The sequence below is a fragment of the Oryzias latipes genome, chromosome 11, assembly GCF_053564925.1.
Source record: "Oryzias latipes strain Hd-rR chromosome 11, Olatipes_Hd-rR_3.1".
Lineage (NCBI taxonomy): Eukaryota > Metazoa > Chordata > Actinopteri > Beloniformes > Adrianichthyidae > Oryzias > Oryzias latipes.
In genome coordinates, this window is record NC_136247.1 from 1,668,458 (window position 1) to 1,685,000 (window position 16,543).

Genomic DNA, 16,543 nt, shown 5'->3' on the forward strand with positions numbered 1-16,543 from the left:
TGGGGGGGTCACAGAAGAGAGGTTTTTTTTTTGTTTTTTTTTTACATTTTTACATCACACGTCACGTGACAACCAGTCGGAATAAAAGTTCGTAAATCCGGGAATCCTGACTGCTCTGGAAGGCACCACCACTCATCAGCCGCCCCCAGCTCTGCGGAAAGCCCCACGGCGCAGACCCCGATCCAGCTCTCGAACCCCCGGCATGGACGCCCTGAGGGAGGCGGGCAGAGCTCTGACCCGGAGGCCCAGTGCGGCCAAACAGCCGTGGAGCTCCGGCAGACACAGAAGTAAGCAGGCGGCGGGGAAACGCGGAGTTTCTGTGACTTTGATTTTGTGTTACAGGAAAGTTCAAAGTGAACTTTGTGTTCAGTTCAAATCCAAACTTTTTATGTGAAGATTCTGATGATGATCTCTGACATGACCTGCTGCCACAGAACAGACAGGTCACAGACGCTGTCCGCGCGCGCATGCGCGGATCTGTGTTTGTGTGTGATGTCTCCTGGCAGCACTACTATGAACCTGTCTTGTATTTTTAGGGTATCAGATGAAAAGCAGCTCTGGTGTGTTGTTTCCATGTCCCTAACAGGAAGTGTGTGAAGGTTCAGAATCAGAATCCTTTTATTGTCATTGTTTATGCCATATACATGCCATATACAATGAAATTCCAGCAGCCTTGGAGTGCTGAAGAAAATAAAATAAAAGAAGAAAAAATGAAAATACTGTAACTCACATGTCTAAACAAAAATGTACAATATGTACAGAAACAATTAAATATTAAATACGTATGAAAAAACCGAATGGAATGAGTTGAGTTGCCATGAGTGCAGCATAGATATTGTGTGTTATTGCACACACGTGTAGACAGTAATTTAGCGTTTGTAAAAAGTCCGAGTGGGGTGTAGTTGGTGGAAGAGTGTGTATTCCGTATAGTGATTGCCTGTGGAAAAAGATGTTCCTTAATCTGTTGGTCCTGGTTCTGATGGACCGGTACCTCCTTCCAGAGGGCAGCAGGTCAAAGGGAAAGCAGGATGGGTGGAGTCAGTGGTGATGTTGGTCACCCTGCATCTACAGATGGATTTCAAACATGTCTGGACTTGTCGGATTATATTGCATTTTATTTTAATTCTAGTAAATATTGAGTTGTTTTGAAAGCTGCCATTTCCCTCAGATCAAGTTTCTTGGTTCAGGTTTAGGTCATTTCTGCTTCCCAGAAGTCTTAGCAGCTCCCTACAAATGCTGACCCACTTGGAGTAGAAGACTGCACTGTAGTGTAGATACAGATCCAGCACTGACTCGTATCTCTGGACTCTGGACTCAGAACCTGGTCTAGGTCTTCTTTTCGGGGTTCACTTACATCCAGAGTGCCAGATGACTGCACACAATTGACGTCACCAACAACATGCAAGTGGATTGTTTTATTAAAAGTTTGTTGCTCCATAGTTTTGTTTTCAGACAAGATTATTGAAATGTTGTTGCAAGAAGTTAAAGAAACGTATTTTGATTTGAGGCTTTTAACTAATTTTTGTTTATTTTGTGGCATTCTTACAGTAAAAGTGTTGAAGGTTGTTTTAACCCAACATCAATTGAACAACCTCCAATATCAGAATAACTACAAGAAGGAAAGAAAGACAACAGACTCAGAGATCACACCCAACAAACGTAATCAAATACAGAATATGCACTAGACTGGAGATGATTGTCTGTTGGGTATTATTCTCTGTTCGCTCTCCTCATTAAAGGTACTTTGGTCTGTTGTCTTTCTTTCCTTCTTGTAGTTATTCTGATGTTGGAGGTTGTTTTAATCAAAGTATCTAATGGTTCAAATCAGAAGTTATTTGTTGTTTGTGATACATATTCATAGTGTGCAGCAGTGGATGCAGTTGATTTTAGTGTAAATGAATCTGTCTGTGTCAGGACAGCTTTAAGAACAAAACTCGTTATGCTGGATTCATGCAAATCACAGCTGTAATGACACAAACAGACCAGGAGTCTGCTAAAAAAGCAGGGGGGGGGGGGTCACATTGGTCTGTAACATTACTGAGCAGATTTTCTCTCTGTACCAATATGAAATGGTTTTCTCAAATCAAACTATCCTTAATGAACAGGGATGTGGTGGAACAGAAGCAGAGCATCTTGGGTATTCTCAGTATTCCGCCCCAACCAAAGAGCTCCAAAGGTGGTTAAGCCGGACTGGCACATGGAAACCAGGGTGCAACTCCTGTGTGAGGTCCTTGGGAAAGACCTTGTGGCTACTACGGTCCCCGGGGGTCGTCCTCTGATCGGAAGATTGCATGTTCGATTCCCGCCTTGCCCGCCCATATGTGGAAGTGTCTTTGGACAAGACGCTGAACCCTGTGGTGGTTTCATGTTGGCGCCAGTGTTCAGTGCAGTGTCTGAATAAGACTGAGACTAGAAAGCGCTTTGGGCCTTCGAGGAAGGTAGAAAAGCTCTTTACAAGTTTATGTAGCCACTAGGGGGCCTACTCTGGATCTCCCTGATCCGGTCTGCGGCTCGGGTGAAAATCTCTGCCAAACCACATACATGTGCAGATCAGTGGAAGCTGATTGGCTATGGCCATCCCCTGAAGGGAGATGCTGGATGGCGAACAAATGACGTGAACCTCAGCTGTGTTTTGATACACAAACCAGCTAAAACAGTTAGCTCAGCTAAAACTCATCTGAAGGGTACGAGGTTCCTCCTGGAAGGAGTTTTTCAGATGGGGAGAGGATCCAAAACGATCGGCTCACAGTGAAGACGACTGTTTGGAACTCCTAGAGAAATCCTGGCTGGTGTTAAGGTCATGAGCACTGAATCTGCTTACGAACGTCAAACTGGAACCATGCTACTCGCAGCGCTTTTCCTCTTTAGTCCAAATGTCTTCAGGACATTTTTGTGTTGGAAACAATGAACGGCTCTGCAGGGGGTGGGCTTCACCGAGCGGGGGCTGTGTTTGTTCCACAGTTTAACGGGATAATGAACATGACAGCGAGTAAAGATGCTAGCAGCTCCATCAGCATGATGATGATTTAGAAATGTCTCCAAATCCACAGAGACCAGCATGCAGGCTCTGCCGTGTTCACCGTTCTCCTCATCAGGGGAATCTCCAGAGGAGCTTTCTAGACCTCAGACCTCAAACCTGGTTTGAACAGAAACAAAGGCAGAGACTTGGAGGAGTTGGTGGTTTCCTGAGTGATCCAGTGTTTGGTCCAGACACACAGATCAGCTCCGTTGTGGTCACTGTGTGTGGGAAGACCCCATCACTGTCCTGAAGACGCTCCTCTGTGGTTCTTGCTACTGATTAACAGCTGAGTTAAAGGCAGCGGTTGTTCTGGGATTTCCGCCTTTTTCACACGTGAAGCAAACTCAGAGAGTCTCTTTTGTCTTCTGTTCACAAAGTGCACTCTACTTTTCTGCTCCTTTCTGGCTGATGGCTCATCCTACCACCATACTCCTCTTTTCCATCAGGAAGAACAGATCTCAGGTTTTAGCATAAAGTCTGGACTGATAATAATTGGGGGCAACGTTTTCTTGGGATGAGTTTTTCTCAATATATGAACTACTGGAAGGAACTGAAGTCTTTTTGAGTCCTGACGAACCCGTCACCTGTTCAGTTTAAGACTGCGTAGCTTCAAGAAGATGCTTTAGCTCTGCTGCCTGTCTCTAAATTTGGCTCCGGTCCTTGTGTGTGGAACCAAAAATGACTTCTGATCCACTGATGCAGATGGCAAATAGATGCACCTCAGGGATGATGTCACTTCCTGTTTCAGTAGGTAGAAGTATCAGGTGGATGATGGAGTCTTCAGCACGAGATAAGCCAGTATTGTTTGGATCACTGTTCAAACGTTAAGGGTAAAAAGTGACAACCAAAATGTTGTCATCATTGCTGCTGAAAAATACAGTTTGGGTTTTTACTAGCAGAAAATTGAGATATCTTACAAAAGGAGCTGAATTAGACACAGAGGTCAAAAGAACATCAGCTCATATTGTAGCACAGCAGTTGTTGTGAATGCAGCCCTGCGTTTTATGGAAGAGCATGAATCACTCTTCTACATGATTTATCAGCACTGATGTCCAGGAACGCTGCCTTCAGTTCATTCCAGGGTCCTGCAGCAGTCGGCTGCAGACAGCGGTCAGAGACTCTAGAGGCAGATTGTTTGAACCAAACCTCACTTATTTGCTAGAACAATGGAACAAACAGCGTTACTTCAACATTCCTTCATGTCATTTTCTTTGATTACTAATGTGTGACTCAGACCATATAAAACATTATGAAGAACCTTCAAAATAAAACGATGTGTATTTTACCACAAACCAAGTGGACCAGAGAACCTATTTCTGATATTTTTCTGTTACACTGATGTCACCGTGGGTTCTTATGTGTTCAAAGTAATGTCAACATGAAAAAACTGTCAGGTTGTTAGAGGGGGGGGGGTGGTAAAAACCTAAATCCATGAGGTGACGTAAGTGTACTCTTTTCTTCTTCTTTTTTTTCAGATGTAAATCTGTTTCTTGGGAGTTGCTCCAGCACCTTTGTCAGTATCTGACAGAGTCATGAGTCGTCACACTCATGACAGGTGTTGGACTGGTGTGTGAGTGGGGGGGGGGGGGGCTGCAGGTCTCTCTGGTCAAACAGGAACTCCGCCGTTTCCTCTCACAGCCGTTTGTGGCCTTTGAGCTCAGAGGGCTTCACATTCCCAGGCTGCATGGTGCCTGGTACCTGCCCTGCTCCTGGGATTAGTCAGGTGGGAAGCTGAGGCTGGTCCCACTGCTGTTGGCAGAGCAGCAAAACCTCCTTCAGTCAGCTTTAAACGTCTGCAGAAAACATTCAATTCCTTTCCAACGATCTGTGTCTCTGTGTAGCTGCAGTTTGGTTGGACAGTTTCCTAAACTGCTGAACATTAAGCCAGCATTGTTAGCAGTGGGAGGGAAAGGGATATTTTCTGCCAGTCTCTCAGTTTCAGTAAAGGGGGGAACACAGTGCTGCCGCCTAGTGTATAAAACAAATACTGCAGCTTTAATCAGCAAGCAAGGTTCCAGGTTGCTAGGTAACCAAAGGTTCAAAGTGATCTCACTCGTCAATTTTAGTATTTTACTTTACTGCTGCAAACACTGATGGGATTGCAGTGTTTCACAGCATATGTCAGACAAACTCCCAGCATTCCGTGGGTCAGAAGCAGTTGGCGTCTGGTCTTGGAGCCCATCTGTACTAAAGACATGCTAGATAAGACATTCCTCCAAACATTTTTCCAGACACCTTTTTATGACTTATGTGGAGTTTTACAGTGGAGGAAATAAGTAATGGAGACCTTGTTTATTTTGTAGGTTTGCCCACTAACCAGAAATAGACAGGCTGTCATCCTGATGGTGGCTTCATTTGAAGTAAAAAAAAATCAAGAAATCCACTTTAAAGGATTGATATGAATTGATTTACATTTTATTGAGAGAAACAAGTATTTGATCGCCTAGCAACCATTAATTAAAGTTTTTATGTTAGGTCAATGTACAGATGCGATCTTAGATCCTGGGCCACGACTTGGGCGTGGGGCGCAGCCGCTTTGGGACGTGGCGTTTTCAGATAAAAGGGTAAAAAAACAAAAATCCAATATGGCTGCTCAATGAGGGGATTCTCGTCCTGAACGTCCATCCATTTTTTTAACCCGCTGGGGCCGCGTGGTTGCCGGAGACTGTCCCAGCCACTGTTGGTTGAAGGTGGGATACCCCCTGAAAACCTCGCCAGCCTGTCTGTCACAGGGCCCATGGAGCTGGAGCGGTGGTTTTAGATTTTTCTCTCTCTGTGCTGGTGAGCACAGACATCAAGGTGCTTGCTGGCGCCTCTGTAGAGCTCCCCAAAGCTCAAAACTCAACATCATCCATGTTTTCCATGATGTGGCAACCAATGAAGTCCAGGAAAACGTTGGCGGTTGCTTCCATCAAAAGAGAAGCGGCCGACATGAATTTGATGCAGCATTATGGTTCTGTCCTAATCAATCTGTCACCTGGACTGAAGACACCTGTTTGAACTATTCACCTGTAGAAAAGACACCTGTCCACAGAATCAGGCAGACTCCAAACTCTTCAACATTGGAAAGACTAAAGAGATTTCAGTGGATTAAAGGGAGAAGATTGTAGACCTGCACCAGACCGGACTGGACTACAAAACCATCAGCAAGAAGTTACCGTGACAACTGTTGGTGTAACATGACCATCAATGCTCCTTTAGGTCTGGGGCTCAGAACCAGGTCAGACCTGCTGGGGTTTCCATGATCATGAGGAGTGGACTATCCGGCTTTTACAACAGAGGGAAGGATGGAACCGGATGGAACTGGAACCGTGACGTCCACCCGGAAGAGCAGGTTCTCCACCACATCAGGAGGAGCCTACGAAGAAACATTTATGCCGCCATAAGGAGAATAAAAGTCACAGTTAAAAAAGGAAATATCGCTGAACTGCAAACAAAATGTTCAGTTTTAAAAACGAGACTTTCTAAGTTGTAAAACACCAAATCAGAGAGAGAGGGATAGCAATATTCAAGAAAAAGTATCTGAAAACGTTTGTGTCTCAAATGCAAAAATAGGTTTTGAAACCAAAGAAAAAGATTTTGAAAGCAAACATTTAAGATTGTGAAAGTTTGAAAGTTTAGTTTAAAAAAAACTGAACATTTTGTTTGCAAATCAGGAACTTTTGGTCCAAATCTGTGATTTTGTTCTTATTGTGGTGGCACACAGGAGCCAGGTGGACAGAGGTGGACAAACAGTCTGGATCTCCTCTCAATGAGGTGTGTTGGCATGTCCAGCTGCTGCAGAGGTTTGTCCCTCAGCTGGTCTGGGATGGCTGCAGTCTCCTCCAGACGGGGCTGAAAGAGGAGCCTGGTGGGGGGGTTGTGAGTACGTACAGCCTCAGATGGGTTCACATCATAGATTTTTTTATTTTTACATGTAGAATCAGTTTCCTGAAGTTGTCAGCAAATCCATTCCTTTTCTAAACCCGGTAACTCCTTCTGGGGTCACAGGGTTGCTGGAGCCTATCCTAACTGCTTTTTGGATGAAGGCGGGGTTCCTGTACAGGCTGCCAGTCTGTCATAGTGGTTGATGTCAAATGCTTTTGGAATGAAGTAGCCGCCTCACCCAGAACAGCAGGTCTGCAGCATCACCTTCACTGAGGCTTTTACAGTTCAACACGTCCGTTTGAACTCACACGAGCGTGAAGAAGATAAACTTTGTTATCTTTGGACCACTTCTGTGTCAAAACGTGTTGAAACTTTGCATGGATATGGGGGCATTCATGCTTCTCTGTTTGAACTAAATGTGGTGATTTCTGCTTGTCTTAGTCAGACGGTTGTAACTCCAGTGTTGGTATGTCTCTGTGTGTCTAGTTTAGTCTGGAGAAACTCTGACATCTGCAGCTTTCCTTTGTGTGGGAGAACATGTGCCAGCATGAGTTTGTGGTATGCACAGATAAAAGCTGGAAGGAAGAACCTTGAGGTGATGTTTTTCAGCTCTTCCCTCCCCACCAAGACGCTGATGGCAGTCTTTATTGTTTGTACCATTCCTGAGCTCTAGTTATGTCTTATTTCTGCACAGGGTTCACTTGAAAGTCGTCTTTCTAAGATCAGTCATGTATCAGAGAAAATGTTCTGTCTTTCATCACAGGGCATTCCTGCACACATCTTCCCACTTCCTTGTCTTTTTAATAGAGAAGTTTTATCCTTTTACTGTTTACTTCACATCCACTCTGGCCTACATAGCATGTTTTGCTTCTCCACTCCAGAGGAAAGTAGATTAGCAGGGATTGTTTACATCCCTCTAACTTGTGTTTTTTACATTAAGGGTGTTATGATAAATGGATTCATCGATTTCTATTCCTACGATGCAACCAGAGAGAGAAATCTATCAGAATTGATCTACAAAAACACCATTTGGATTGAGACACAGTAGATTTATTCACTCAAACATAAAAACAACCAGTACCATCACTGCAGAGAACACACATGTGATGACATCAGCAAACACGGATCAGTCCATCATTCCAGTCCAATGTGTGACAGACTTTGAATAAAGTCATGTGACCATCCAGTGTCTAGAATGTTCTAAGAATGTTCCCTTTGGATTCTTTGTGGAAAAACAACAGTGGTGAACTTTAGGAAACTAACATGTGAATGGATTTGACATTCATTCTAGTTTACTTGTTGGTTTGGACACAGATTTCATTTCCACTTGATGATCTGGAAGAAATCCAAGAATCTGGAAAACTTCACTGTTCAGTAGCAGGAATTTCTGTCTGGAAGTTTGGATGAAGATGATCTGGATCCACTGTAGGTCAATGAATTGGATCATTCAGAATGAAGTAAAATTAACTGTGAATCATATCAGCAACCACAAATGTGAATCTAATGCTTGTTAAAATGAGTCGTTCCAGCACTAATACTTCCGCAACTTTTATTTAAATATTCCAGAAATGGGTGAGAAATGAATGATGTTGGATGTGTCCAGTTGTATAAGAGCAGCTTTTCAACTGACTGAACAAACCTTCTGCATGTGCTTTCGGCTCCAGAGCTTCCAGAGAATTGGACCGACACACGGGAGACCATCTTGGAGGGGATGACCTTTAACCTCCGTCACCTCGGCATGACCCTTGTGGACCAGCCCAAAGGAGAAGAGCTGTCGGCTTCCGCCGTAAAAAGGATTGTTGCTACGGTCAGAGCTCAATGCGAATCAAAGATCCAGCAGTAAATGAGCTGAAGTTCTGCTTCTCTGTGGTCTGTAGAGAGTAAGGTGTCATTTATAAATCAGTCAGATCATTTTTGTTATTTTTGTAGTATTCTTAATTAAACCACATCAAGGTGGTTCCTCACTAAAGCGTTTTTACATTTTATTCTCAGTTTGATACTCCACAGCAGAGCCAGACTGAAATATTAGTATCTAGTATATGTCTTACATATATTAAAAGAAATGATCAATGATCATTTCTTGGCGATCACCAATGATCAGAAATGATCATTGGTGGAAGAAAATGTTTCTCTCTGATCTGTGGTGGCACTAATGCAGTGTTTTTCAACCAGTGTGCCGCGGCACACTAGTGTGCCGTGGGAGATGGTCAAGTGTGCCGTGGGAAATTGCCCTCATTAACTGATCTAACAACATTTTCCATCTCCAGGATTTCAGCTCTGTGTTCATCCAAACAGGCCCTGATAAAACACTGAGGAGTTAGGAATATAAAAGATGTAAAATACATTTTCTTTGCGTTTATTTTATTTTATTAAAGACATTTTGATAAGAATGACGGTACAGTACCGCGATTCAGCTGCACCTTCGGCTGTATTTTGGAAAAGTCACATGTCATCAGTCTGACCAATCAGAAGTGGTTAAAGTCTTCACTTCCTTGTCCCGATTTAGCTCGTAAAGTCGCTCAGTTCTAAAAAAAAATAGCAGCTAAAGCTCGTCTTTAGCGGTGTAGCTTTCCACAGAATCCGGTATCAGACCGTGGAACAAGTGAACAAAACAATGAAGCTCCGAAAACCGATCTCCGGCCGTTTTATGCACTACATTTCCCATGATGCATGGGGTTGTGAGATTGACAGCGCACAAGATCTGTTGTTAAACGTCTTGAAACAACGAACACACATCAATCTGTTTTTAAATCTTCTAACTTAACTTTTATTACATCTTTTAGAAAAAAACAGCTGCAGTTTCCAGCTTTTTCTGTAACAATTATCTCAAAAATGCATGAGAGATTGTGGAGGGGCTGTAGATCAATACAGACTATGAGTTTCTCCTTTTTTTTTAATTTTTGGATGCTGGTGTGCCGCGGGATTTTTTTTAAGGTTAAAGTGTGCCGTGGCTCAGAAAAGGTTGAAAAACACTGATCTAATGCATCCGCCTCTGCGTGTTTCACTTTCTTTAGTTCCACAACGTTAACATCTGTAACATCTGATACAAACCAATGAGAACCATTGCAGACGAGTATAGAAAATACTTCTTATATTAATCAGATAACTAAGATTGATCAGAGACAGTTTATCTCTTGTAAAAAGGCGGAGTCCAGAGTTTGTATTTGGGTATCATCCTGCTTCCTCTTTGCCATCTTTCTCCTTTTTCTCTACATCTGGTGGAACGTTGTCTCTTTAATTGTCCCTGACAGGCCAAAGCCAGTGGTAAAAAGCCCCAGAAGGTCTCTCTCAAGGTTTGTCCTCAGGGAATCGTCTTGTACGACAGACCCACCAACCAGCTCCTGGAGAAGGTCTCCATCTACAGGTATGCGCTGTGGGGGCTGCTGCTCGGAGGTCATGTGATGGACGCAGCACAGATCTGTGCTTTACCTTTCTGTCACCTCCAGAATATCCTACTGCACAGTGGACAAACTGCATGGTAAAGTCTTTGCCTACATCACACAGAATGCCCTCAACGGGACGCTGGAATGTCACGCCTACTTGTGCTCCAAGAGAAGAGAGGTGGGTTATCAATGTTTCAGGCACGTCAACACAAAGAGAAATGTTTCTGGATAGGATTTCCTAACATGTCCTCTTCATTTAGCTTGTACCCAAACATCAGAAGGACCACAGCACTTTCTCCTCACCAACTCCCCTCCTTTCAGGAGAAAACCTGCTTTGCTGCCTCTGGAATCTTTGTCCTCTTGTTGCTGTTGTTCTGCTTTTACAATCAGGAGTCCATCACAATACAAACATGCATTTTGCTCTGAAAAAGGATGGAAAAACCAAAAAAAGGACCCTTGTCCCTTCTAAGATGGTCTATCTCTAAGGAATCTTCTTTCATTGCTGTGTCTTCCTCCTGGTTTCTCAGAAGAAACTCCAGGTTCAAGAAAAACCAGCATTTTCTGAGTGGTTTGGGTTTTTGAGAATGAGATCATTAGACTTTCCATTCCTGGATTAGAACTGATGATCTTTCTCTTGTGACAACAGCAGAGGAGCCAAGAGGAAACTCCAATAAACTCTGAGAAAATTGGAGCTCATGTTTCCATCTCAGCAGATTTGAAGAGAGAAGTTGTGTTGAGTTGGAGCTACATTAGTGCTGAAGCCCGTCTTCAGTTGGAGGAGCAGCTGCTCGATCCTCAGAGGCAGTGGTTCTGAAACAAACGTGCTTCACAAGATTCAAAAGGTCAAAGAATGTTCCAGTGAAATCCTGGAGATCCTGCAGCTTCCTGTGAGGTGTGACAGTGAGTGAGCCCTGCTGGCTGATGACTGACCTGTCTGCCGGCGTGTTGTCTGCAGGCGCAGGCGGTGGCGCTGACGGTCGCTCAGGCCTTCACCGTGGCTTTTGAGCTCTGGCAGGGGGCTAGAGAAGGTGAGCAGACGCATTGCCACACATTCACAGCAGCAGTTCACGTCTTCCTGCGTCTGCTGCGAGTCTCACTGTCTTCAGGGGGTTTCTGGGTAAATGACTGTGGTCTTCCTCAAAGGTGCACGGCATCAAGCTGGTGTGATCAGACGAGCAAACGTGGAATCAGGAACCACTGTCTGGAAAATGGTTTCAAAGTTTCAAATGAAATGAGATGAACAGAAAGAACAGAAGTCTGTCCCACAGGAACACCCCCCCCCCCCCCCCCCCCCAAACGGCCTTCAAAGCTGTGAATCCAGCATGTCACCGTGACATGTCGCTGGTGCAAACGTTCCGGATCAGGATCCGATCAGGTCTTTGTGGATCATTCATGACGTCATTATTCATGACATGAGGAGTTCAGTCTTTTAAACAACCCGTACACACGTTTTCCCGCCTTTACACGTTTTTCTCTTTTGCTTTAAATTCTTGTGTATTACATAAAAAATGTTTAGATAAATCCAAAAATCTTTTTATTTGGTTCTGGGAGTCTATATTATCCTGAAAGACTCTCAGTCTGTCATTTTAGTTTGAATCGTTTTTGTTCTCTGTGTTCTTCTCAGACAAAGGAAAAGGAGTGACGTCTGGTTCTGCTGGAGACACAAGCAGCAGCTCGGACAGGTCCAACAGCGTGGGGAGTCTCAGGGCAGCAGGTCAGGACCCCTCCAGTACGGGAGGGTGGGGGCCACGGGGGTCACAGGGAAACAAGAGGAGAAAAAGCTGTTTCTACTTTAAAGATGCAGAAAAATTGGGGCAAACGTTTCTGTGCATCTTTTTCTTTTTGATTCTAAAAACCTATCCAAGCTATTTAGGAGCCAAAAATGAGGTGCAGTGTTCCCTCAACACATCCTTCAGCTCTCACCGTCTCGCTGTTGATGGTTTTTACAGTGGAGTTCTGTGTCCTGATTGGCTGCAGACCTTGTCAGTCAATCTCTCAGCAGAACGCGTTGAATCTTTGATCGGAATCAGATCAGAAAAGTGTGAAAATGTTGATGTCTGTCTGAGAAAAGTGTGTAGTGAGGAGTTTTACCGGCTTCCCCTGTGACCGGTTATTTCGGGACATGACCCCCACGGTAACGGAGGGACTGCCGTGACAGTCCTGCTCTGGTTCTTTCAGGATCATTCAGTACGCTAGTTTGAATGACTGACTGCAACCAGAACCTGAACCAATTCATGTCCTGTCTGGACTCAGACAACCCCCCCTCCCCCCGCACCCCTCTGGTCCATCCTTTCTTCCCACAGGGACAGCCTTATGGAGCAAATGATATATTTTCTGTTTTTAAAGCAAGTTGTGGTCCAGAAATGAGGCGGGGGGCCCTTCGCAGATTAAGAGCTGCATGCTAACTGTCCCTGTCTCTGCTTCTCCCTCTTCAGATGTTGCCACGGAGAAGCTGTTGGAGCTGGGAGATGGTGGGAATATGGGTGCAGAGAGGAAGGTGGATCAGCCTCAGAACTGCAGCCCTCCTGAGACCCCCAACAACCCCTCTTTGGTACATCCTGTCCTAATTCTGCCTCTTTGAAAGGAAAGCCATCATTTTCTGCAGTTACAGCATCTTCATGATGAATAAACCCACATTCAGGCAGAAACCCCCTAAACTCACTGAAAAGCTCTTTCATCTAAAGCTTGTTTCAAATCGGAGGAAAAACTGTTTGGAGGAAGTTCATAGATTAACTTTAGAAAACATTTTAAAACACTGAATAATAACTCTAAAGTTGATTCTATAAATCATTTCAGTCACTGCACTTTGATCATTTTGAACTTTCTTGGTTCATGTTTGACTTTTAATGTGATTTTAATGATTCACAGCTAACAAAGCAGACAGAAACAGAATCATCCTGTGTTTTCATTTCTATCTTTTGGTCAGTTTTAAATATATTGTTTAGGTTTTCTTTCCTTACTTTTACTCAACAAAAATCACTGGATAACTTTAAAAGGTATAAAATGTTTGTGTTTTAGGAAACAGAAGATGGACTGGATGAAGCTTTTTCCAGGTGGGATGATTTGAGCAAGTGTGAAAAAAGTTTGAATGGTTTTTGGCTGCATGTTCTGTTACTTGATGACAAAACAGTTTCATGGCTGAAATCAAACCTTCCAGAGGGATTCTTTCATTCCGCTGGCCTTGAGGCGCCACCTGCTGTTGATTTGTGCCTCTGCAATTTGTAGATTCCGATTTTTTTTTTACACAAAAAAGTTCGAACTGGTTGTTTAAAGAGACACTAAAGGAATGACTCCTCTCTTCAATCTGCTGTGTGTTTGTCCTCCAGCTGTGCTCTGGATAGCTATGCTTCACTTCCAGGTAAAGTTTAGCTTTGCTCAACCATGGTGTGGTAGTCCTAATCCCTAACCCACATGAATCCACTCCATCACATTCTCACTAGAAACCCCAGTAACACTCTGCAGGGCCATGCTGCCGTGGAAAGTTCCTCCTCCTCCTCCTCTTCCTCTCTTGTCTCCCATTTCATCTCCTTCACACAAACACAACCTCTAACCTGCAGAGAGGAACACTTCTTTGATATATAAATATACACTGACCAAAAATATAAACGCAACACTTTTGTTGTTGCTCCCATTGTTTCTGGTATGAACTCAAAGATGTGAAACATTTTCCACAGACACAAAATAACCAGTTCTCTGAAATATTGTTCACAAATCTGTCTAAATCTGTGATAGTCAGCACTTCTCCTTTGCCAAGACAATCCATCCCACCTCACAGGTGTGCCATATCAAGATGCTGATTAGACAGCATGATTATTGCACAGGTGTGCCTTAGACTGGCCACAAGAAAAGGCCAGAAAATCTTCAGTTGTATCACACAGCACAATGCCACAGATGTCGCAGGTTTCGAGGGAGCGTGCAATTGGCATGTTGATAGCAGGAATGTCCACCAGAGCTGTTGCTAGGGAATTGAATGTCCATGTCTCCACCATAAGCCGTCTCCAAAGGCGTTTCCGAGAATTTGGCAGCACAGCCAACCGGCCTCACAACCGCAGACCACGTGTAACCACACCAGCCCAAGACCTCCACATCCACACATGCTCGTCATCCTCATCGAGGTCTCGACCTCACTCCAGTTCGTCGTCGTAACCGACTTGAGTGGGCAAATGCTCACATGCGATGGCGTCTGGCACGTTGGAGAGGTGTTCTCTTCACGGATGAATCCCGGTTTACACTGTTCAGGGCAGATGGCAGACAGCGTGTGTGGCGTCGTGTGGGTGAGCGGTTTTCTGATGTCAATGTTGTGGATCGAGTAGCCCATGGTGGTGGTGGGGTTATGGTATGGGCGAAGAACACAGGTGCATTTCATTGATGGCATTTTGAATGCACAGAGATACCGTGACGAGATCCTGGGGCCCATTGTTGTGCCGTACATCCAACAACATCACCTCATGTTGCAGCATGATGATGCACGGCCCCATGTTGCAAGGATCTGTACACAATTCTTGGAAGCTGAAAACATCCTATTTCTTGCATGGCCAGCATACTCACCGGACATGTCACCCATTGAGCATGTTTGGGATGCTCTGGATCAGCGTATACGACAGTGTGTTCCTGTTCCTGCCAATATCCAGCAACTTCGCACAGCCTTTGAAGAAGAGTGGACCAACATTCCACAGGCCACAATAGACAACCTGATCAACTCTGTGCGAAGGAGATGTGTCGCACTTCATGAGGCAAATGGTGGTCACACCAGATACTGACTGGTTGTCTGAGTCCCCTGACCCCCTCAATAAAACAAAACTGAAGATTTCAGAGTGGCCTTTTCTTGTGGTCAGTCTAAGGCACACCTGTGCAATACTCATGCTGTCTAATCAGTATCTTGATATGGCACACCTGTGAGGTGGGATGGATTGTCTTGGCAAAGGAGAAGTGCTCACTATCACAGATTTAGACAGATTTGTGAACAATATTTCAGAGAACTGGTTATTTTGTGTATGTGGAAAATGTTTCACATCTTTGAGTTCATACCATAAAAAATGGGAGCAATAACAAATGTGTTGCGTTTATATTTTTGGTCAGTGTATTAGGGAGAATCAAATTATTGCATTAATCCCAATTCATTCATTACTTCACCTTTGCTGCCTCTTTTTGTTTCTCAAAAACTTTATTAAACGTCAAGGGATACAACTCTTCAAAGCAGTTCCTCAAACAAACAAAAGGCAAACCAACCATTGATTAATAGTCACACAGCAAATGTGATAAAGGAAACAGAAAAACACAATGATCAAAATGACAATAATATACACAACAAAATGAAGAAAACTTAAACCAGGACCTAGAGACTAGATGGAAAAGATGTTTCCAGCCGTGCAGAGCAGGCTCTGAGGCCTAATCAGTCCGGACTAAACCTGGTTATGAGTCGCAGAAATGAGAGACCAACCCACATACGTTAGATTTGAGACTGTTTTATAACACACTTCCCTGTGGTTTTCACTTGATCTCCTTGTTCTTCTCAGACTGGCAGTGTCGCGTACTAACCCTCAGGTCATGGACGATGGGGTAACCACTCATGTCTGGCCGGCTGAAGCGGACAGTCTCCATGGAAACAACCCACTGTATTGGATTTTATAGAAATATAATTAAACACAATTATTATTTTAATTTTTTACCCGGCATCTTTACAAATCATTGCTGACAATTGAGATGTTCTGAGGAATCAACCAGCCTTCTATGGATCAAAGTGTGTTTTCACATCTATGACATGACGTGACTTTATGGAGCAATCATTGGAACATTTATGGAGCAATCATTGGAGAAGGAGCTCTGGGGATTCTGTTAAGGGCCAAATAAAAGCAGTCTGAAGACTTCCTGGTCTCCATGATTTCATCATTACATTCTGTGTTGCGTCAAATCCTCCCTAAATATTGTACAGAACAGTGTTTCATTTCTATAAAGCTGGCAGTCCTTGTGTAGCCCACTGAAACACAGACAGGTGGGACACATTTGTTGACAGACTGCAGATATTTCCAATCCAACCACAAGGGGCACAATCACTAGTTCAAAGTCTGGGTAAAAGCAGGAGTTTAGGTCAGGAAGTGTCATCCAACATGGATCCAAAGCCTAACCAGTAAAGACAATCCCAAGGAGAACCTTTAAACCAGATCAGTTTTGGACTGGGTTAACAACAACCACCAACAGTGCTGTTGACCTACAGGCTGGAAACTGGACTATTGTTGGTGGAAGAAGAAGAGGAGGAAGAGGTATTTGCAGGAAG

The 16,543-nt window shown here is 44.0% G+C and overlaps 1 protein-coding gene across 2 annotated transcripts; it reads left to right on the forward strand.

Annotated features, from left to right (window-relative positions):
- The first annotated feature begins 63 nt into the window (after positions 1-63).
- Positions 64-16,136, forward strand: ldlrap1a (low density lipoprotein receptor adaptor protein 1a). 2 transcript variants are annotated; one of them, XM_011481368.4, is made up of 10 exons: positions 64-287; positions 8,551-8,693; positions 10,138-10,250; positions 10,333-10,447; positions 11,225-11,297; positions 11,894-11,983; positions 12,705-12,820; positions 13,288-13,322; positions 13,596-13,627; positions 15,786-16,136. In XM_011481368.4, the coding sequence occupies exons 1-10, from the start codon at positions 203-205 to the stop codon at positions 15,830-15,832; spliced, it is 849 nt and encodes a 282-aa protein (XP_011479670.1). In that variant the 5' UTR covers positions 64-202; the 3' UTR covers positions 15,833-16,136. The 2 variants fall into 2 exon arrangements, with proteins under 2 accessions (XP_011479670.1, XP_004074469.1); XM_004074421.5 differs by lacking the exon at positions 13,596-13,627 and having other exon boundaries at positions 65-287.
- The last annotated feature ends 407 nt before the right edge of the window (positions 16,137-16,543 follow it).

What these genes read in the sequence shown, in the direction of transcription:
- ldlrap1a (XM_004074421.5), top strand. Translation starts at nt 203, where the DNA reads ATGGACGCCCTGAGGGAGGCGGGCAGAGCTCTGACCCGGAGGCCCAGT. An exon ending in TAAAAAGGATTGTTGCTACG is followed by an intron (nt 8,694 to 10,137) that starts GTCAGAGCTCAA and finishes TGTCCCTGACAG; the next exon opens with GCCAAAGCCAGTGGTAAAAA. An exon ending in CTGGATGAAGCTTTTTCCAG is followed by an intron (nt 13,323 to 15,785) that starts GTGGGATGATTT and finishes TGTTCTTCTCAG; the next exon opens with ACTGGCAGTGTCGCGTACTA.